The 23998-nt window shown below is 40.4% G+C and overlaps 1 protein-coding gene and 1 long non-coding RNA gene across 2 annotated transcripts in view; one reads left to right on the top strand and one right to left on the bottom strand.

Moving 5' to 3' along the window:
* LOC106098041 (uncharacterized) overlaps window positions 1–11839 on the bottom strand; it is a 59603-nt gene extending 47764 nt beyond the window's left edge. The window contains exon 1 of the long non-coding RNA XR_003220272.1: window positions 11743–11839. This is a non-coding gene — a long non-coding RNA (uncharacterized LOC106098041). The remainder of the gene's footprint in view (window positions 1–11742) is intronic.
* On the top strand, window positions 8587–16068 carry mdfic2 (MyoD family inhibitor domain containing 2). Its single transcript, XM_003442726.5, has 5 exons — window positions 8587–8649; window positions 9693–9948; window positions 10071–10158; window positions 12682–12903; window positions 15689–16068. Exons 1-5 carry the CDS (start codon window positions 8588–8590, stop codon window positions 15943–15945), a joined length of 885 nt encoding a protein of 294 aa, XP_003442774.3. The 5' UTR covers window position 8587; the 3' UTR covers window positions 15946–16068.
* Window positions 16069–23998: the final 7930 nt, after the last annotated feature.

Here is a 23998-nt window from a genome sequence, read left to right as displayed (position 1 = left end):
GAAACCAAGTTTTAAAAAAATAACGATAAAAACTGTGAAAACCATAAATTTCACACTCGAGCCTCAACTCACGCGGCCTGGTACCAAACGAACCAGTCCATGGCCCGGGGTTTGGGGACCGCTGATATACATCACTCACTTATCAAGTTTGGCTTTAAAACACTAAGATGGCAACTGCTCTAATGCTCAGTTTGAGGCTTCAAAATGGGACCTTATTAATAATAAATGAGCGTGTCTACAGTCCATGTTTCTGGCCAGCTTGTAGCTATGGTTCAAACACTATACTTTGGCTGCCTGGGCGATCGAACACGGGCTGCACAAATCATCACATTTGTGGACGATGATGCAAAATGTGGCTTTATGTGCAAAGTTAATAAACAAAAAAAATCGCACTCATTAGTATATTTTCAAATCGAGCTAGGCTAGCTGTTTCCTTATGCTAAGATAAGCTAACCTGCATGACTGGTCTCAGGCTTCTCACCAGACTCTCAAGAAGAAATGGCAAATATACTTCCCAAAATACAACTTTCTAGATCTTCAAGGTAAATTATCTTCCTTCTGAACAGCTCAGATCTCACGCACAGCCCACAGTGACTTCTTTAGACAGATATTTATGGTTTTCCTAGCTGACATGGGACTACAAGTAGAGTCAACACTATTTTCTGGCTAAAAAAGGCATCTGCTTCCCCCCATCTGGACCCAGACTTAATGCTCAATTGAAAAAAGAAGAAGAAGGAAAAAAAACCTCTGGATAAAGGACAGCTAACCGAGTGAATTTCGAACCTGAAGGCAAAATCTACAAACCACAGCGAAAACACCAGAGAGTGGGAGAATTCCCCCACTGATCATCCAATTTGGCTGATAGCAGTGTGTGTGTGTGTGTCTGTGTCTGTGTAGGGGGGAGAAAAAAAAGGGAAAACAGGGAGAAGGAGGAGAAGAAAAAAATCTCACAGGAATCTTCCATCACCCTGCTTCTTTGCAACGTCCCACATTGATCCAGCACATTAATCATGAGCAGACAAACAGCGTGTTGTGTCTGTTGGTAATTGTGACTCTCAACCATACTTAGCCTATAGCTACTCTCAACATGAGCTGATAAACCACTCTATTACTGCAGCACAATGTAGGACACGTTCCGTCAGTGGCAGCTTGAGAGCAAAGAGCTTCCTGCAGCAATATCACAAAAGGCAGATTATCTGCGCTCGGTAATGGAATAAAACACATCCTACCGAGGAGAAGCTAAGATATTTTCTCAGTGGCATTGCTCTATTAGAAGAAAGTGGTCGAACGCAAAGTGTACGAGGCTGCCACTGCTAGCTTTCCCGCATGACGCTCGTATTAACAACCCCCACCCTTCCCTTGTGAAATTCACACCTCCAGCTAGAGTCATTATCATAATTGTTACCAAATACTGTAACTCCCAAGTTTTTAATTGCAATACCATTAATTTCCAATCTGAACGCTTCTCTTGCACAGTCAATTTCATTTCTAAATTGACATCCCCACTCAAATGATTTCATATAAACACAGTGATAAAAAAAAATAATAATAATATCTCAAGGGCCAAATACGCAGACAGAAGGGGTGTGTGTGTGTGTGTGTGTGTGTGTGGGGCGGGGGTACAGTCGGGCAAACTATATCAAGAAATAGTCACTACCCCAAGGCTTTAAAACAAACGCCCTCCACATCATGCATTATCTTCTCTTCTGCACCACAAATAAACCGAGCTTTGCCTCGTTTCGTCTCAAGATAAAAGACCAGTCGTCGGGGTATGACGGTGAGGGCCAACAAAATGAAATAATAAACCATTCATTAAATCAAGCGCACAAGTGTTAACTTTTATAATAAAAGATTCTGGAAGTTTAATTAATAGCAGTCGTTAGCGCTCGTTTAGAACTTATCGATTTAAACATAACAATATGTTAAAATAATGTATCCTGCAACAGTCATCGCCCTCCCTCGACAGGGGCCTCTGCACACACCACATTGTAATCAACAGATTGTTAGACATGCATTTTCTCGGCCAATGACAAAGGCTGATCTATAGGGGTCAGAGGGAGCGTTGGTAATCCATCCATTGCTGCAATTTATTATCTTATTTTAATTGTATACACAAACATTGAGGTGATTTAGGTGACACGGTGGAAAGATGAAATCCGTTTATATTAAAAGGGTTGCTCACCCCTGGAGCCCGCTGCCAGCAACACCTTTCAATGGCTGCTTTTAACAACATGGTTATTGTTTTATTGATCAGGGTTTTATTACAAATTTGACACCCATGTTATGTGTTAATCGAACCGCGTATAATTTTTTTGACACATATTTTACGAGATTATGACTGCAATTAATTTAATAACTATTATTTTTTCGGTGATTTCAGTCTTAACGAGGTTTGTGGGAGAGTGCTCCATCCGTCTTGGCCGTGTTGTCACTCACGCACGGCGGCGCAGTGCTTGACCTTAATGGAAGCCACGGAAATGGCCAATCGAGCCGGCATCCAGCACTCCCCCCCAGCTCATCGCTGCAGCCACCTTCTTTTGTTCTAGGAAGTGATATCACTATTAAGGAAGCCATTCGCAGCCATATAATTTCTCCTTTCTACACTTAAAGGCTTCCAGCTTATGGGAAAATTATACAACTCACCTTTTGCTCAACAGTACTTTGAGGATGTGTCATTTTTCAGGCGGTGTACGTTTAACCTGGGAGGAGGGGGGGAAAAATAACCATTTTCCGCAAAGTGAAGAAGGATTGATATCTTTTCTTGAAACACAAATTATGCAACATTGGCTTTGCGCACAGTAAATCAGGGCAACACGGACGGCTGCTGATGGTACGTGGGCAGTTAAAGCAGAACGGGGGGACGGGGAACATAACAACACGTCAAGCTGAGATAAAGCTCGCACGTCTATAAAGGCAGACCCAAAAAAGGGGGCCGCTGTTGGTCAATAGGCTCCATCTGTGCCTCCTCTCATCTCAAAGAAGTGCACATCTGCTGAACATGGCACAATTTATCTATCAGAAGAATTATTAATTAATAGTTCATCTCATCCGGTATAATTGAGGACAGATCTGGAATGCCATTAGCTGTGATAATAAAGGGAGCGATACCTCCCGCCCACCTGAGCACACGGGAAAAGCCTCCTCTCTGCTTCGGCTCTTTGTGGCCTTGTCAGCAAATGTATTCTTTTGCACTGAGCAGTAGTTAACAACTTATAGGTTTGTCAAACCAATTTCATTCTTTTTAAATCTTCATAGCAATTATCTTTTTGCATAATCAGTTTCAGGACCTTGGGGGTCTACTGGGTCTTGTAACGTCTTTAAAATAATTGTTCAGATAGTAATTTGAAGTTTTGTGGAAATTGCTTAATAATCAGATACTAAAGTCAATATTTGGCTGAGGAACTAAGTTGTAGATGGAAAAGACTTCATGGGGCTCCGGCAGGGAAAAAGGAGGACCGGCTAAAAATAAAAAGACATCACAAGTTGGAGCCAATTCAACATAAAAGGCTGTATGCGTGCATGCTAGAGTGTTCCAGAACACGTGTGCGCGTCAGTGGGTGTCCGTGTGCATTCTCATTACACTGTAGCCATGTGTAAGCCATGCAAGAGTTTGGCCCAAACAGGTGCACTTTCAGGATTCTGGAGGCACGACGCAGATAAAACAGCCCCATTTGAACTCACATTAATTCTCCATTTTAACACGCCATCAAAAGAAACACCAAGATATCAGTGGGAATAAAGCTGCATTATCACAAAACATTAACAGCTGTTGCGGACCTAACACGGCGGTTATCTACTTTGAGCGTTTGAAAGATATCCAAGTCAAAGGAGGGGAGGCCTTGATTTTATGTTTGTCCCAATTCCCTTGTAATGAGATGCATCTGAGTCTGTAGTACTGACAGTAATGAGAAAGATAAAATGACAATGCGTAAAAACAGAGCCGGCATATCAATGACTTGCCAGACGGAGCTCTCTCTTTCTGATATATGGCGGGACAAAGCAAGCACGAGATCCATGAGCCAAAACAGCAAGGACAAATAAAAGAAAATACAGGTCTAACGCGGTGCACCCCTTGACTCCTAAAGTATATATGAATCACTCCCCTTATTATCACTCTGACACAGCGAGGAGCTTTACTTTATGAATGCTACTTAAGGAGCATCTCATAACGTGCACTGACTAAACCCAATCATAATCTGTCTTGCCCAATAACAACAAGACAATGCTTTACAGAAAACGTCTGATGTCATATCATCATTACACTAATAGCAATAGCAAGGACCCGGGCTTCTCTTAGCCCCACCCAATTATTCATTTTAAACGGCTTATTGGTGAGAAAGCGTCAATGATCAATTCAAGCATTTAGCCTGTGGAGCGGGGCTTGAGTCGGTGCCAACATTGATTATCTGGGGGAGCAAATTGGTCCATAATAATGGGTATTTCTCATGACGCCTGTGTGAAGCAGCAAAGAGTGTTCATTTTATTTGTTCAGTGTCAGCGTGTACTTAAAGCTCAGGTTAATCATCATTTATGCCAGAATGAATGTGATTATTTTCTGTTTCGTTATTACCTTCGTAACCGAGCGAGACGGGTTGTACTTGTGAGGCTAACTTAGGAACCTTTGGTACCACTACAACAAAGACCTGCATCACTGGGTGAAGAGTTGGCTAACATTTATGAACAGATGCACAGTCTTACAAGCAAATACACTGACGATGAATAATTCGAAGAAGTCTCAAAGCGTAGCATCATGCCTGAAATTGAAATTTGTAGCACAGTGGGCAGCTCGTGATCCAAAAACTTGCCCGCATAAGTGGATTTCCCTGATTTTGGATGGCGTTAACAGCAATACAGTGTCATCAAAGTCATTTACCTCCAGGTTCATTACATAAAGCTGCCCTTATTGTATTTTTCTCTTTAGTTTGGTAGTTGCTTTTATTTCTTTTTGGAAGAGGGCAGAACATTTTATGTAATTGTACCATAAGTAGTTTAATTTAGGTTTAAGTATCCAGTTATTTCCTGGCATATAAAGAACATGTTAGATCTAATTTTATGTAATCTCAATATAGTCTTATTAGTGCACCATAAAGTGCAACCCTATTTTCCTTCTACCCCAAAATAACCCACATACACAAACAAAAGGAAGCATCCGGTCCACCTGCGATGAATGTTTATGTATCACATAGATACAGATGACAGGTGAAATTCAGTAAATCTGAAAAATGGTTGATTTTTCCTTTTTACTGCTAAAGACATTTATATTCTCATATTATTATTGTTATTTATATTATTGTGATAAACGTGTTTGATATGAATAAAAGCAGTCTATCTGTTTACCTTTGTTAGCATCCTTGTTGGTATCCATTGTGATCAAACCAAAGCTATGCAAATTAAATACAGAATATTGACTGAGTAAAATGACATAGATTGCCTGAAACCAGTATAGAAGCCCTGAAATCAGAGCAATACGGCCTAAATGTTAATAGAAAAAAAATCTATTTAGCCTTTTAGTGGGTTGAATAACTTCCAGGCTTTTTACAAACACCCCATGGATCATCAGGAGGTCCCAGGTGGTTCCGTTGCCTTAGGAAATGCTCAATTCCTCCACTGTGGTGAGAATCCCCAGTTGGTTTAAGTCATATACTGTTAGACGCCAAGGAATCCAATTTACCCCGTTCCCATATTTCTTTGATTTCCTTTACTTTGTAAGGTCATTTATCTGAAATCTTAATTTGGAAACTGATTTCTTCCCTCTGTGACGAGCAGCAGGAGTTCCTCCCCCCTCACTCTCGACTGTCATAAAGGTAGGCAGGTGTCCTTAAAGATGTTGAAAGAATTGAATATAACAGACGTGTTCAATTAGAGCAAAACGATCTCGAAAATGAATTATTGTGCTCTTAATGGGCTGAGGAGAAAACACTCCCGGGAGAACACAAGGTGAGATCTGCTTTAAGGTACATCTCTTTAAGTGGTTCAGAACAAACTGAATTTTTTAGGTAGGTGTGAAAAGAGGTGACGATCCACGAGCAAATTTAGACAGTTGGTCATCTATAAACAAGCTATTTTTACAGCATCTTTGGCTAATAGGTAATAGTATATTACAGCATGTTAAATATGTGCAACATTAACACGGCTCAGTCAGTTTTTTCTTAAAAAATATATCAATAGCTATATATTAATAATATAATAATATCTTTATATTATTATCTGATATGCATTCAAACAAAAGCACCCATTGTCTCGTCACACAGCATAAACCAAGCACCCCAACTGTTTGTTTTTTCATCTGTCATCGCTTATATTTGCACCTTTTATCTCTGGGAGGACAGTGACATCTGCCCATAAGAGTAATCCCAGCACACCAGGATTACCCACTTTAAAATGGAGAGAGGGAATATGACATCAAGTGTCTTCTTTCCTTTGTGTTAGCCAAGCCTCAAGGTGACATGGGAGTCTGCTCTCATCACCAGAGCCAACTATGACACTTACTCTCCATGGGACTCATTAAGGGGCAAAGGGGACCTCTGCACTGGCAGCATGTTCAACAAAATAAGACATTTAACTAAAACCGGAAAAAAGAGAGAGAGGACAAAAAAAATCAAGTCTTGATACAATTCCATGAAACACCTGGCGGAGCCACACACAAGCAGGGAGGAAATGTTGCACTGCCCTTACAAGGTGATCTGGGTGAGATGGAGTTAGAGCAAAAATGCTTCCCATGTGGCTGAATCAGGCTGCAGTAAAGTAAGGTACCACCAACCAGTGATCAGGTACTTATGACATATTGGAAATCAAGAGATCAATATCATTAGAAAAAAGAAAGATTTTCTAACAAAAACTGCATTTACACATTTTTCAATAACATTTCAATTCAGTTTTATTTATAAAGCACTAACTCACATCAACAGTTGCCTATTATAAAGGCGCTTTAATAGAGAAAACCCCAACAATCAGACAAACTCTACGAGCAACCACCTGGCGACAGTGGGGAGGAAAACTCCCTTTTGAACCAGGCTCACGGAGGGGGGAAGCCATCTGCCGTGACCGGTTGGGGGTGAGGATAGGAAGACCGGACCAAAGATACACTGTGAAAAAGAGCCAAGGTTTAATAATGATAATGATTAAAAGTTGTGTATATAGATTAGGCTTAAAATGTATATTTTAAACATAATCTTAAAAGTAGAAAGGGTGTCTGTCTCCCAAAACTGGGAGCTGAAAGCTGAAGGCTCTGCCTCCCATCCTACTTTTAAACATCCTAGGAACCACAAGTAAACCTGCAGTCTGAGGGCAAAGTAATTTATTGGGGTGATGCAGTACTATAAGGTCTTGAAGATAAGATGGGGCCTGATTATTCAAAGCCTTGTATGTGAGAAGGATTTTTAAAATTTGGTTCTGGATTTAACAGAGAGCCAATCAAGAGAAGCCAATATGGGGAAATACGTGTTCTCTTTTTAGTCCCTGCAGAATTTTAAATCAGCTGAAGACTTTTGAAGGAGTTTCTAGAACAAACCAATAATAACGAATTACAATAGTAATTAATAAATGCATGGACTAGTTTTTCAGTATCACTCTAAGACAGGTTGTTTCTAGTTTTAGATTTCTCAAAGTGTTACTGGAGGCCAAGGTAAAGCCATTCAGAGTGTCTGGTTAGACACTGTGTTTCTAAGGTTTTTAGGGCTGAGTATAATAACCTCAGTTTGTTTATTACAGTTGCAACAATTCATTCCAGCTCTCAGAACCACTGTGACGTTAGCTGTTAGACTGTAATTAGACACTAATGGCATACTGGCTCGTTCTTAAGCATTAATGTGATACATATTTTGTTTTGACTGGGTCATTTTTGTGGTTCATCTTCTTTAACCTAAATCAATCTGTTTGTTTTAAGTTGTGTTGATTTGTCCCAACTACCCACTGACTAAAAGGAAGTTAATAAGAATTGTTGGTTACCTGACTCATGTACCAGAGCTCATGTTCCTTACCACAGTGGCCTGGGTTCAGGTCTGCCAACACCCCCCTCTCTCCAATTTCCTGTCTACTCTACTCTGAATAAACACCTAAAATTCTCCCAAAGTATCAGCGCCTGTAATGAAGAGTTTGTTACCCTTTGAGGGTAGTTTTTTCCCAACTGTCTCCTTAAGAAAAGTCTTATTTATAGCATAATTTCCCTGTTTACCACTTAACAACTCAACCACTGGTAAACCACAAACAGCATATACACCAGTCAGCCACTGGTAAAGTGGTAATTTATGAGCTTGCGATGTTCTGTTATTACACTATGAGGCACCTACGGTAGCAAATGCTGTATGTGGACGTTACTTTCACATGTACTGCCAAGTTACCTCTAAGTTACCTAACCAGTTACCTCTGCTACTATTGCGCCAAACCAAGCACCAAACTGGTAAAAACTCAGTGACATAACAAAGAATCCACCCTGTTGACTTCTGCCACACTCCCCTTATTCCAGTCCTTTCAGGCATCAGGGGGGTGTGGAGGAACAGGTCCAATCCCTGATCTCACCAAACATCCCACAGCACACATAGGATCCAAGGCCCAGAGCAGTTTGGTGGCACGAAAGGGAACTATAACCATGGCTTTAATGCCATGGCTTATCAGTATAAACACAGTAACAATGAATCTACGTCAAGAAGGGTGTGGATGAGTACTGGTTCTACTAACTTTAGCAACTGTAAATAATGGAGTAGACTTTAAGTGCAGCAAATGAGGTCAGAAAGCTGTCACTTGGACATAACAAATTTGTACCTGAACCTGATCACACACTGTCACTTGGCTCAGCATTAGGGAAGGCTCTAACAGGGTGGGGTGTCAGCTACAGTAGCTTCTCTGCAGATGCAGGGCAGGGAGCTCATTTCACAGAGAGCACATTTCAATGGGAGTCAAATTAACCATGTAACCCCCCAGAACCTCTCTGACTGCATGATTGACGCTGACCAGCGAAACAAAACCTGCCGCGTCACCGAGAAACAACAAGCCCAAAGAGTGGAAGTATGGTGTTGTCACACTGTCACTGTACGCTTTTTGAAGAGCACGAGAGCACAATCTCGATTAGTCTTTTGTCTATCACATCGTATCATCATCACAGCACAAAGGAAACGAGAGGTGGAAGAAGAGAGAAGGCACTAGAAAACTCTTCAGGAGTTATATTTGCACTGAGTGCAGCATAGTGGGAGCTCGGTAGACAAATACTCTCACATCTTAATTTTTCAATTAGCATGACTCTTGTTCTCTAAACATATGCAAACACAGCGGGGCGTCTATTAAAATGCAACTCTAGTGTTGAGCCTAATTAGACTAAATTGGTTGGCTTGTATTCGGAGAAATTTGAATGCAGCTCCCTATTCATGCTTTACCACGTGTTTTGCCCCAACAACAAACAAAACAGAACTCGCTGCCTCATGCATATGTGCCCAGCTTCGAAGGAGGGACTGAGTTAGCCTGTCTTGCCGTTCTGTTCTAATATAGCTGGGGTTTTTTCTCTCACATTATTACTATAACATTATAAAATCTCTTTATTGTGTGTCCTGATTGCTTAATAATGCATTTGAATGGGGAATTATAGTTTTAATGCGATATTTCCTTTGATTATGTGATCCTCTGCACTTGCATTTTGCTTCATTATCACTTTGTAGAGGGAAATAACTCAAACTAATAAAATGTTGCTGACTTTGTCCCAGTGATGTTTTGATAGGAGCAGATCTCCAGTGTTTTTTTTTGCCAACGTCACTGGAATATTGGAGAGCCTTACAGCACAGCAGGCAGCAGGCCAAATGGACGCTGTGCATTGCAAAAGGGATGATCTGTCTTGGGTGCGCTACGCTTTGCCGATGTAAACAGCTGCCTCCGCATCCTGGACAAGAAGACTATGTTGCAGCTGGCCGCGTGACGACCCAATCCCAAGAGCGGAGCAGCGCACGAAGACGCCGAGTTGCGGTAACACTGTGTTAGACATTAAGCCACGTTAGCCTCAGTTGTGTGCAGCCACATATTTTTGGCTTGAGATAATCAGGTTTGTCATACTAAATGCATTTTTTATCTGTGATGCAATGGACCAGATGGCAGATGAAACAACGCTGAGAGCTGATGCAAAAGGCAAAGGGAGTGTAAACGGTGGTGAGGAGAGCTCCACATGGGTTAAAGGAGGTGAGTTGTAGATTAGGTTTGTAGAAAAACAGCTCAGTGTCACTTTGGACTTGTCATGTCTCTTATAAATCTCTGTTGTGATGATCTGAGATAGCCAGTGTCATCCTTACTGTTCCATCACTTTGCTTGCCTTGTGCAGTTATTTGACTTTAGTGACTGTGAAAAGCCCTACAGTTTGAGAACGATTTCCCCAACAAACCCCCTGTTTTCAAATCACCTACTGTTCTTTGTTAGTTGCTTGCTTACATGCATTCTTTATAGTCTGTAGACGATTTTTGTTGTATACTTCCAGTTTGCATTTAGATTTTAAACATGAAGTAAAATTATCTTCAGACCCACCGCTCGGAGCAACTGTGGTGTCTAATGAGTGAGCGCGGCTCAGTGAAACACTGGAACAAAACCTGAAAAATGCATAGTATGCCTCCAGGCCTTATTTCTCTATCAGTTAATGGTCATGGGCATAGACCAGCTGCACTTCTTACTTAATTCATTTGATAACCCGAGAGCATCGGGCTCATTCTCAGCTCAAACAAGTTTATTTTAACTTGTACTTCAAATAGCAATCCTTGCCTTCTTTACTTCTCATTCAATCACGGAGACATGACATGTAAAAACACAAACAATTCTAATGAGACATAAAAGAGTCTCGCACGCTGACAAAAGATGATAACACGAGACACCATGTTTAACTCTGATTTGATGGGAGCAGTTGTTTTTTAAACTAATAAAATCTTAAAAATGGACAATGCGGCCCTGAGCAATGTCCATTTTTATCTCTTCTTCGAGAATTTAGGGAAGACAAATACATTTTATTCGACTCTCAAAAATTAATAAATCATCGGGCATTAAATTTTAAGTAAAACACAGAAAGGAGTGGTAAATATTTCATTCGGAATAGGTGGTGAGAAAGTAAACAGTCTGCTGCCAGCACAGTAATTCATTATTATCTGTATTAATTAACGTATTAATTAACATTAACAGCCTCTTCATTCCAGAAACTCCACACTGTTCACAGGCTAGTTATATTTTTATGTTTTCATTGTGTCAGCTGTCAGAATGGGATATGGCCAGCAGCTTTTCTTTTTTCGTTTCCAGTTATGTTTATCACTTATTTACTCTCTTGCTGAGAGTTCAATGCCAGAGTTGATCCACAAAGATGCGTGGTAACTTTCTATTATTGAAATGTACTGAAATCATTAACAAATCTCATAATTACTGGATTTCCAAAAATACACAGCTTACACGACAACAGTAATGTCTTTACTTGTGCTTATCAGTACCCAGATTTTCTGTGACTGACAGAACTGATGGCATATATATATTCTCATTACAACACCTATTTCCAAATTATAACAACAGCAAACTTAAGAGCATAATGAAATCAAAAACAGAAGCCTACATGCGTATATACTAAGCATCTGACTGTTTTGGTTTAAGGTGACTGCTTTTAGAATTTTCTGCTCCTTGTTTGATGTTTAAAATGCTGCAAAATGCTGTGACATCTCTAACACTAGACCATATAAACTATATCTCTTACCTTAACTTCTTGATCCCCTTGAAAAAGTAGTAAAACTTGCCACTTACTTCTGCAGCATTACATTTTTATGGCTCCAGCTTCACTTCTGTTCACTCCTGGCTATCCTGTGACCATAACTATGAAACCAGAAGGCCCAGTGGAACATCTCCCCATTTTTTAATTCTCATTCTAGTCTGTATGCTAATTTTTAGCTAGCTCTGCACAGAAAAAAAAAGTGCGGAAATAGCCTGCTAGTTCTGAAGGCCAGTTCAAACTGATAGGCCAAAATCTCTACAGAAAGGAAAAATAAATGTGACAGTGAGAAGTTGTAGGTTTTACAAGGATTTAGGTGCTTTGTTTTGAAGTTTGTGTGTGTAGGAAAAGGATGGGGCAAAAGAGCTAACCCCGCTAAAGCTAACCTACTAAAAGCTTCCTGTGTCTCCATTCACGATTGGTGTATGGACATTAGGCAGTACGGTGGTTAGCATGAAGGCACTGAGTTCAATTCCACCATCAGGCCGGGATCTTTCTGTGTGGAGTTTGCATGTGTTTGTGTGGGTTCTCTCCGAGTACTCCAGCTTCCTCCCACAGTCCAAAGACATGCATTTAGTGGGGTTAATTGGAAACTCTAAATTGCCCATAGGTGTGAATGTGAGTGCAAATGGTTGTCTGTGTCTGTGTGTTAGCCCTGCGACAGACTGACCTGTCCAGTGTGGACCCTGCCTCTCACCCTAACCACAGCCCTGAAAAGGATAAGCGGTTGAGAATGGATCGATGGATGGACATTAGAGTGATGCCCCTACTGTTCACCCTAACGTACTATCAGCAGCTTTACACAAGATTACCTGCAAACCAGTGGAACCAGTTACCTCTGCTCTCTGCACTCTTGCACATATACTTGATTTTTGGGCATCTGCAGTCATACTTATTTCAAAGACTACAGTAGTTGTTGTTTGTTGATTCTTTACTGTAGGATTCATTTGTTTAACATTTCATCTGTTGGACAGAAAGAATCGAAAGTGAGGTTCAAGTCAGCAGCTGGAGACTTGATACCTCTACAGAAATGGAGCCTGGGGAGACAAGCAGAGACACCAAGGCTAAGCTGCCTAGAGAGCGTGACGGCTCCGCTGCCCCTCTTTTCTCTTTGAAAATGTACCTAAGGAGATCCTCCTCTGCAGAAACGTACAGCACAGACTCTCTTTCCTCCTCGCAGCAAAGCAACACAGGAGGTAAATGACACCAGTACTTCACTCTGCTGTTTGGGTTTGTCATCAGTGCCACTTCTTTTCTCGAGACATCATAAAAATTGTTTTGAAATTAACTTTTTATCCAAACACAGCTTTTCTGCTGTTGAAATAAACGATTAATATGCAGGATAATTATGAAAATGACAAATTGCAAGCTTTATGTCTTACTATGCTGTGAGAATGCTTAAATATAGTTAATACAATCAATTATGAAAATGTATGAATAATTTAGAAACTCAAACTGCAGCAAAAGAGAGAAAGATTAATGCAAAAAAAGGCCACAAGTATCACTACTTCAGATCCAGCTGCATAACTGATTACAACACAGACTGTTTATGTTCTGATGCAATTCTGTTAAACTAAAAAAAATTAAATAAAACGGTAATGTTGTAACGATAACCACTGTCTTAAATATGGTTTAAAATGTAAAGAAATAGAAGAATTTCTTTTTATTTATTGACAATGAGAAAAGATGCGGCTCTTGTCTTGTAGACTCTTATTACCTATCTAATTTCACAGACACACTAGAGTAAAAAGACAACAGCAACCTGCTTGTGACTAAGAAAAGTCAGTAGTTGCCCGATGAATTTTTTCACATCCCACAAGTGATTACAAGCAGTTGAGATGACCAACTGGTCGCCCAGAGGATGAACGTTCAACACCTTCAACCTCTGGATGATCACTTTCAATCTCAGGGCAATTGCACGTCACCTGGCGAGAGGCAACTTGTCTCCATTCAATCGCAGTCTGACTCGGATGATTGCAATCACTTTCAATCAGGCCGACAAAGACTGCGCACATCAAGAGATCGTGTGCAAGCTTCAGGTGTCAGAGAAAAATAATGGTTTGCGTGTAATGTGTGATGAAGCACTCCAAAGAAATACACAAATGCTTAAAGAGAAGGAACAACAGGAGGCAGTACACCAACAGATGCAGCGCAAAACTCCAAGACCCAGAGAAAAAAATGGAAGCATTGCAAGAATTTATAAACACAGACGGATTGCCAACATGTTGCAAATAAGTGTGAATTAGCCAATGAGCACAGCTCATCTGCAACACATCTAAACTGTACTCAGGTTACATTCCTGTATAAAAGCCTGCCGAGCGCCTGTATCATTTTGTAATTAAACTGCCATCCTGCTGCAACTACATCACTCTGTGCGGAGCAATTATGAACTTTAGCCTCAAATCTACAAGGTTCTGGCTGGACTCTGAAAGTAGTGCCCATGAATTTCTGTTTAATTTTGTGATTTGTGATCTTTGCTGAGTTAAAAACCACAAAGTTATCACAGTTAATCACCATATTATTGATTATAGATACCAGCTTGACCCCATTCAGTTGCATGCTGACAGCAACTGACCACAGTTACAAACCCGTAGCACTACATACAGAGATATAACTTGGATCCATTTCTACTTCCTACTATATTAAAAGGATATACTGATGAAATACGTGTAGTTTGCTCATATGTTGCATCTTATCCATTCACGAGAGTTGTTCTCATTCAGGTTGACAGGAGGTTGTTTGTTGTAAAGCTGTATTGTATTGCATGGGTCCATATGCTTGACAGTGGCCGAAATATAGATGTAGACTAAAGAAGCTAATGTAGACGATTCACAGACATAATGAAACTAGCAGCAACAACAGTGGGCACCCAAGATTAGTGTCACCAGTTCAGTATGAGATTAAAAGTACGATGTCTTTTTCTGTTCCCGAGTTTTGACGTTCAATATTGTTTATGCAAAGCAGTCTATATCAGCGATCCCCAACCCCCGGGCCATGGACTGGTACCGGCCCGTCAGTCGTTTGGTACCGGGCCGTGAGTCGTGAAAATATTGTCGAACATAACCCGGTCTGTGGCGCAAAAAAGGTTGGGGACTGCTGGTCTATATATTGCCAAAGCAGAGTTGCTCTTTCACCTTTTTGATATAAAATATCCCTTCATCTATTTATCTTTTTAGATTTGTGTCATTAGTGTAACTAGTCTAATTTTGAACTATAACCAGATTTTGGTAATTGAGCTTAGTTCATCACTGAGTCCAAATTTGAAGAAATGACATTAAGGTGTTTTTAAGAATTAGTTCACAGGAATGAGACAGACCCACAACCTGTCTTCTCCAACATGTATTTGAACTCAGATCAGATTGAAACCTCTACATATTTAAATAAAAGCTTAGGAGAACAGTGAAGCCTTGCAGAGGGTATACCTTCTCTGAATTCTCTGCAGCGCAAGTCATAAGGTCGTTCCTGTGACACTCTTCAGTGAGTAACTGTCTGCTCATGGTCAGTGTCATTTGATGATCTCACACTTCATAGCACCCATGGGGGAACCATTTGGCAAAGCATGCTGGAAAGACACATAGCATTGTCTCACTGTAACCACAACGCACGTTGGAAGTGCTCCTGGCAAAGTATACAAGAGAGACTTCTGGTAATTGATTATGTCTCCAAACAGCTTTCCTGCTTGTCTCTCTGTGAGGGAGTGAGGCATGATTTCTTAAATTATGCATGTGTAAAGGAAGGAAAGGGGGCTTTTAAAATCTTATAAGATACAAGTGAAGCCCAGCTCTTATAGGAGAAGGGATGATTTATGTCCTGAGATATAATTTAAACGCTATCTATCACACATTATTTCAAAGAGGTCAGTGTAAAAGTGTGAAGGGGTTGCAGCCCTTTATAAAGACAAAAAAAATGTATATTGATTTAAAAGGAAAAAAAACACACTACTGAGTACATTATTTTCCTGATCATGTGTGTCTCCCTCAGTTGACTGTGCAGGAATTGTCTTGAACTGTCTCTTCTGTCGGTTCTACGATATGATCCACATGCTACCTGACTCCTGCGAGGGACTCGCCAATCACTGCTGCCCCAGCTACAAACACGTCATTACCACACCGGAGTCTGCATCCAGCAGTGATGATGACTCATACATAGATTTGGACTGTGGTGTGTTTGGTTCCTGTCATGATGCAAGTGACTGCCTGGAGCTGGCTATGGAGGTTTCGGAAATTTGCTATCACTAGTAGGAAACTCGTAATATTCACCAATAAAAGCAGAAACTTACCATTAAACATGTGACGGTTCAGTGTGACGTGGAGGATTTCTAAGGGCTAAAATACAAATAAATACCAGTGTGATATTACAGTGATAATAAACATATGCATTATTTATCTGTGTACGCTTGTGTTTATGTCTCCTAAATATATGACAAGACTTGTGTACAATAGAGACTGTCTGTTCCACTTCTTTAAATATTTAAGTATTAGATGAGCTCTAATATCCAGTCAGGTTCATATGTACTTGGGCAAAGATAGAATTTTTGACATTTTACCTCTGTACACCACACCAGTGGATTTTAAATAGAAAAAAGGCAGACTTTCACCTTTATTTCATTTGATTTAACAATAGTACTGCAATAACTCAGCAATTACATCCTTTTTCCTTCTTAGTGTCCTGTTTTCCAAGTCTGAGAAAAAAGGGACGGGAAACCTTTTGAAACTGACAAGCTAGCTTTAGCATTCATTTTGAAGGTATAGCATGCACGTAAAAGCTCTAATTTCAAATTTGCACTTTTTTTCTGAGAATAAAAAGACTAGGAATGCTTTTACTCGTACAGATGAATAAAACTTCAGTAGTCAGGTTAAAAGTAATCCATTTACTTTTCTCTGGGGCAGAACTAAAGATAAATATTGTGGATTACTGATGGGTTATAAGACATGACACAAGATGTTTTACTGTCTTTAGGACTCATGAGGAAATAACAGATTCTATGTTATGGCAAATAAGCCTGTGTATTAGTTGAGTAAATATTTTTTTCCTGTGCAAAATGTAGGTATGATGAAGCATTAAGTGTTCCTTCCAGTGGAAGGAACACTTATTATTTCTGAACTCTTCTTGTCAGTTGTTATAAAACCTTACATTATAGCAGTAAAAATCACCACCTACTCTAGATAGCGTGTGAGTGAATGCCTTAACAGTATGAGTAATTTAGCGCTCTGCATTTCAGTTTTACTGTATATTCACTATGCAGCAAGACAGCAGTGGCATCACAAACAATTCAATGGCCTTGAGGCCAGCAAATTCCACTGCAGCTCTGTTGATACACACTCTGACACACCAACAAGCACTCCAACTTCAACACGATAGTCTTTCTGAAGTATGGAAAAAAAAATCTTGAAGCCTGTCCCCTGTTGAGCGTGCCTATTTCAGTTCAAGTGCCACTGGAAACACAGGAGCTGTTAGATATGGCATTTGTAGAACACTTGTCCTTGTCACTCCCCTCAACCTCTGTTCTCAAAGACAGTTCTCTCAAGTGGTAGATTACTGTTTGGATCACTTCAGTCTGAAATATGTCCTTGTCACATTATGGGAAATGGACACAGGAGCAAAGCTGCTATGCCAGTGAGAACGGTATACAGGACAACATTGTTCTTAAGCATCATCTAAGCATCATCATCTATCCCGAAGAGGTCAGCGTGAGTGCACGGAGACAACACAGTGTTACTGGATTATGTTCAATTACTGCACCAAACATTTGTTTTCTCCCATTACATATAAAGACAGAGTAATCTCGCTCTGCTAACAAGGAGACCATTGTAGAGCACTCCTGTTTTGCTGCTGCACACCATGGTAATGGTACTATATTGGTACAGTGCAGAGAGTGGCTCTTTGAAACAGCTTTCATTGTCATGTTTGCAGTTGTTGCACCCTGATCACTGTACAGAACGTGTCCCAGCAGTAAACTTCAGACAGTGTTTATGAGTCTAAACATCATAGCTGAAGGAGAGAGTCATGTACCAGGTAATGTGTTAGTCAGCTAACCATACAGTATTAATGCTGCTTGGTTACGGCTTTATGGCAAATTTTCTTTGTATCAATTTCAATGGAATAATTTTTTTTGTTCCCAAAGTAATTTTTTGTACATCTTACGTTAATGAAAACATGTTTGAACTTAATAAAGTTGTTGATGTAAATGCTCAAAATAACCATGAATTGTAAACTGTAAAGTTAATTGTACTGTTGCAGCCCTTTCTCACTCCCGAGGCGTAATATACTGACAGTTTGTCAAGTCCCGAGGCGTTCCTTATGCTACGTGCATACTGGATCTACTGGATGAAATCCAGTAGAATAACGCTCCCGCAGTAATACACGTTCTAGCCATGTATTCCAGCCCTAACCACAACCTTATCCCTAACCTTAACCAGCACTTTAACAACGTTAAATAGTGTTTTCCAAAGCAATTTAAGTAAAACAAACCTACATGTGTAGATTCATTCCAAACGGTTCTCATGTTTCCTCATTTTTCCGATCTCGTAATATAGGGACGTGTTGGGTGCCCGGAAGCGTAATATACCAACGATTTGTCACCTAGCATAAAATGTTACGCTTTGGGAGTGAGAACGTGTTGACAGTTGTTTGAGATGCTGCAGGTAACCAACCAAATGCATGTGGTACTTTCTGACATTGAAGAGCTTTCTAGTTACGAGCATTAAAAAAAGCAACACTGTTTGAGGATCTTGGTTAAAAGCTCTATTGTTCCTTACTCATCATCTTCTAAATTTTTAAGTTATTATACGCCTCAAAATTTGAATTTATTTTAGTCTTGTATTTGCTTTTTCTTTCTTTCGAAACTCATAAACTTAACTTTGAGATGAACACTTACATAGTTAACTTTAGCTTAGTTTGGATTAAGAATCGCCTGATGAGCTCTACTTAAACATTACAAACAGCAGTTTAGCAATGATGACTGAATGATACGGGTGTGAACAGTGTTTACATCGCTGCTAACTCACATGATGCTGGGCATTACGAGCACTATTTTGAGTATTTTCTGGCAACCTGACAGATTTCAAAAGAGCTTTCTCTGTAACTGCATCTGCAAAAGAAAAAAAAGACAAAATAACCTCAATGTGACATTTGGTAAAGCCTGAATACCAAAAGCATGAGCTAAACAGATAAGGTCACACAAAACCCACAGAGGACACATAACATGGCGACAAAATTCAGTAAACTCCTGTCTAAAGAGAACTTACATGTTCACTCACATTAAAAGCAGACAAGGACACAAAGACTTGAATCCTCTGATCCTTGAACAACAGCGTATTCCAGCACTGATTTCTCCATTCTACAATCTGTGTTATTAATGCTTACCATGCTACTACTACTACCATGGAAATTATACCGGTTGATTTCATTTCAGATAAAAGTTCAAGTTTTCATGACTCACAGCTTAATAAGAGACAGCAGCACAGGGAGATACTTTTAAAGCCAAAATATAAAATGTTGCAGTGCATTTATCAGCAACTCTTCTGCATGAATTAAAGCTGTACCCATAACATTGCTAACGATCTGTTAGGTTCAGTATTGGTCAATAAGATTAAAGTAGCATAGGAACACTACTCTTCACAGAAGCCAAGATTTGATTGACTGGTAATATTAAAACCAGGTCAGAGCAACTACACAGATAATAACACAAATCCTCCAGATTTCTTTTTTTTTAAATATAATACTTTAATTGTTTTGCTGAAAGTTCTTCTTCAGTCACAGAGTACAAACAAGGATTAGTCTGCATTCATCCGCAAATCATCTGCACCTCCGAGAGGCTGTTTTATGTTAGCAAAACCAGACTGAAGCACTTTGAAAATGTTCCAGAATTGTTTTATTTCATTTTTTATTTTTTGGAATTGAATGCTAAGACATGACAAAAAGGAGCCTTTTTTTGTTTTTAAAGAAGAGGGAATTAAATGTTGCTCCTTTATTTACATGATACTGCTTACATTTATATTCATGTGCCACAAATCTAAAAAAATGTACTTTTCATCACCCGTTTCATGCGCTCTCCTTGTAAGGTTTTGTTTAAAGCTCAAATGTGTTGTATTTTTAGATAGAATAAGTCCTCTGATGAGAATTAGGCTCTAAACCATGTGACTATGTTTGACCTCCTAAAAGCTGCGCAGGGCCTCAGACGGCACCGCGCAGACAAATAAAAGTAGATACTGCACATGCTGTGCAAAATTGCATGTTGCGGGTTACATCTACAGGGAGCACTGCTTGTGACCAATTTTCTCATTACCTGGTGCAGCACAATTACAGAGCTGAGTGCTCTAGCTCATACTGCTCCATAAAACCTATTGGAGGTCCTTTGTGGCTTTTCGAACATAAAGCGCGTCTGCATAAACAGATGCCAGCTTTAAAGCGAAAACATCTGCACATCTTAAACTCACTGGATCTCTTTCAAATTACCTGATGGCTCTGGGAGTTGAGCGGGCTTTAGGAACTCTAATGTTTTTTAATAACATCCAAATGGCCTGTCCTTTACTGGCCAGGTTCAAATGCCGTCCCATCCCGGCCGAGCGGATGTGGACAAGGTCAGGTGGTTTTCACTGCTGCGCAACACATGCGTGCACCTTAATGGTCACTCAGAGGATACTGTTAACCCATTAGCTTGCATAGTGCTCCTCTAGTTCCTGGCTTAAATCAAAACAGCTGGGAAGAGGGTCAAAAAGAAACAGAAATGCTGAAATGATTAAATGTGAAATGGGTTGTTGCTAACAAAACACTTCAAACGCCGCGTGCCGCTCTGCTGTTGTGTTTAGTGACACAAGACTCGCATTAGCAAAGTGATCTAATCGCGTGCTGCTTCGCCATGTTTACATGCATCTCTGCTCACTAATCGGATATGAGGTTTCTTCGCAGAGTTCGGGCCCTGATCGCTTCATTAGTGTGAAGCTGCTCTTCCTCCTGAGCACACAGCACTAATACCATCTCCCTTCAGACACAGCGCTGCAGCCCAGAGTGGCCTCCTGAGGAAGCAGCACCATTAAATATTAATGCCATGTGTTTAGAGGGTTTTTATTTCAAACAGCGGGTTTGTCAGCATCTTATGTGGCGTTCTTCAAGATTAAGTCCATGTGGAAAATGGGGGTCCCGACGCTTTCTGCAGCATTGTGCCTTCAGAATAATTTAGATCTGTTTTTCTAATGGTCTTTCTGTGTTAATATCGCCAACATTTTCCATGATTTTCTTAAGCAAATGGAGCATTTTTAAGTGGGCGAGAGTACTGCCTTCTGTACCTTACAGTGTGCTGTGTAGCTGTCATGAGGTGAAGAATGTTTGGGTTCATTTAAGTTGACATCACTGCAAAAATGTGTTTTTTATAAGCCTCTTTTTCAGTTCCACCCATGATGCAGAAAAATACCATAATGCCCAAGAAAATAACTTTTGAGCGTGTATGAATTACGACGCTGGACGACAATCTCGAAACATAATCAAGTTCATACATTTCCTTTCTTTGTTGGACTGCTCTGATAAAATAGTGTGAGCTCGTCTAAACGTAATAAAAATCAATCAAAGAATTTGTCATCTGTCCTCATTTGTTCTATTGTCCTAGTTTACATGCCAATTTCACAATTACCCCCTTGAATGAACCTGACCTCGCTTGCATATAGGGAAGTGGCGTATGCGAGCATCCTCCTCAATTAGGTCAGGGGCGTTAATAGTACAGCAGAAAACGAACACTCCCCACAACATCCTCCAGGAATTGCGCCTGACACTACTGACTGCCTTGAATCTATATTTGGGCCAAGCGTGTGGATGTGTGTCACCCAAGACTACCCGCCTAATCTCCGCCACAGAAAGTAAAGTGAGTTGTGGGCCCATGGGCGGAGATCGTCAAGACACAAAGGGATCTCCCAGCAGGCACAGCAAAAACCAGGCCCTGGGCAGGCTTTTATGATACCTTTCAATCAGTGGATGATTCCCAGCTGAAATGACAGGTGATTTGACTCAGCCTGCAATTAATGACCTCATTTTAACAATTAAGAGCAGGGGAGGAAGAGGAAAGCCCCGGAAAAAGACAGCGAACTGAGCCGGGGGGCGAGTTTTGATGCCTTGATAGTACAAGACGGTAACGTCTCAGCGTGTCAAACGTGACTGGAGCTTGTTGTCGCGGCTCAGGTGACCTCCTCCTCTTTTAAGCAGGTGGCGTCCTGCAGGGAGAGCACACAGTGATGAGGAGCGGGCATGGGGAGCGGGGAGGGGGAGGCTGTGGCAAGGATAGGGCGAAGAGGTGACTGGAGGGTGGCAAGGGAATGATGGAGTGCATCAAGCTGTGTGCCCACCCCCCCAACCCTCGCCTCCACCTTCTCTTACCCCCACCCCCCACAGCATAGAGGAAATTAAAGAGCTGTGTAGCAGGAGGAGAAGAGGAGAGGAGGGTGGTGATTTAGAGCGTGGCACAGGGGGATGGGGACCCGGCGCATTGGAGTTAATTACTGAATAATGAGGAACAATTTATTGTGTTCTTGTTAGAGACATCAAAATGCTGCTGGATACTGCCTATAGAGAGGAGCATGCCTCTCTCACTCCTTGTGCATCGGTTAAAATGTGGCGTTTAACTCAAAGTCATTAAAAAGCCCCCACCTTGCTTTGCCTTGCCTTATAAAGTGGCGGTGTTGCAGGTCTCCTGGGCAAATGAGAGGTCTTAACACATTGCCCTAAAATACTTCCACTTTCCTCCAGGCCTTCTGAGTGTACACTAAAACCTAATGACATTACCTGAGATGGGCTTCTTCTTGTTTTCATGGCATGCTAGTTCTTTCTGCTCACATGCAAATAGGATTTAACAGTCCAAATAACCACAAATCGTCCTGGTTTTTAGACACAGCTACAGATAAGTTAGCTTCCTGACAAGCGTCGCTATCAGCTCCTAAGCTAGCTAATTAAGACACTGCTATAAAATCTCCATAAGTAAAAAGAAAAACGGCCTCCTGTTGATCTTCTAAATGTTTGAAGAGGACTCATTAACATGGCCACCTTTTGCATTTCTAACATTACCACAGAAAGACTGATAGAAGAAGGAATACCATCCCTAATCTCACACTCTCTCCGGTAGCACGGGCTGAGGTTAGCGTAAATTTTGACATATTAGATCTTCCCTTCCTTTATTAAACCTGTAACTCCACAATCTAATTTGTTTTATAAATTATATGCCACTTCTAATCCTAGAATATAATGTTTGCTTATTGTTTTAGTAGTTAACTGGACTTGCCAACAATTGCAGCTTGCGTTAGTGTTGTTTCCTTACATCTGTTTTTTTTTTTTTTTTTTTTTTTAATTCTGGACGAGAATACAATTAAGACCAACTTCCAAATCCAATCTCCATGATAGATGTCACTTTAACTGTCATCCACACTAAGTCTCATTCAGATCTCTACTGATATTTGTAATGTATAATTTGAAATTGTAGATCAGGAACAATGGTGTATCTGAATCACATGGTAGCTCACAGGCTAGCTAAATGCTATATCATACCCTGCTTTATGTCAACAAGTCAGCATGTCATACAAAATTTTTGCAGACGTTTTGAGTTTTTATTCCAATTTTTACATGAATATTCTCATTCAGGAAACCATTTGCACCCTCAATTCAACAACGCAGGAATGCACAGTAACTATATATATTGATTTGGTTGTAGTTTAATGTAGGTTGTAATTTTATTTGTGTTCACAAAGCATATTATTAGCCAATATACTATATTGTTATTAAACTATATACCGGGCAAAAATGGCATCCATTGGAGGTACAGGGAGAAAACCACTGCTGACCAAAAACAACACAAAGGCTCATCTCACATCTGCCAAAAACCATCTTGATAATCCCTAAGACTTTTGGAAATATATTCTGTGGACTGATCAGACAAAAATTTGAACCTTTTGGAAGGTTTGGATCCCGTTAAAACTAACACAGGATTTAAAAAAAACAACAACAGTTAAACGGTCTATGGTTGCTTTGGTGCTTCAGGACCTGGACAACTTGCCTTGATTTAGAGAACCATGAATTCTGCTCTCTACCAGAAAATTGTAAAAGAGATTTTGTGGTCTTGGGTTTGTGCCCTGAAGCGCAAGCACACCTGGATTACGCAGAAGAACAAGGATATGAACCACACCAGCAAGTCCACCTTTGAATGACGTGAGTGAGTTATGGCTATTCACATTCAAAAACCAACCAACGTTGCTCAATTAAAACGATTTTGCAAAGAAGGAATGTGAAAGACTGCTTGTCAATTATCGCAAACCT

This window comes from Oreochromis niloticus, linkage group LG5 (genome assembly GCF_001858045.2).
Source record: "Oreochromis niloticus isolate F11D_XX linkage group LG5, O_niloticus_UMD_NMBU, whole genome shotgun sequence".
Lineage (NCBI taxonomy): Eukaryota > Metazoa > Chordata > Actinopteri > Cichliformes > Cichlidae > Oreochromis > Oreochromis niloticus.
Note: the sequence above shows the minus strand (reverse complement) of the source record. Positions and strands in the feature narration are given on the sequence as shown.

Coding starts and splice junctions, on each gene's coding strand:
- mdfic2 (XM_003442726.5), top strand. CDS start 8,588: ATGGCTTTAATGCCATGGCTTATCAGTATAAACACAGTAACAATGAAT. Junction 8,650..9,692: donor ATGAATCTACGTCAAGAAGG/GTGTGGATGAGT, acceptor ACTTTGTCCCAG/TGATGTTTTGATAGGAGCAG. Junction 9,949..10,070: donor CACGAAGACGCCGAGTTGCG/GTAACACTGTGT, acceptor GCAATGGACCAG/ATGGCAGATGAAACAACGCT.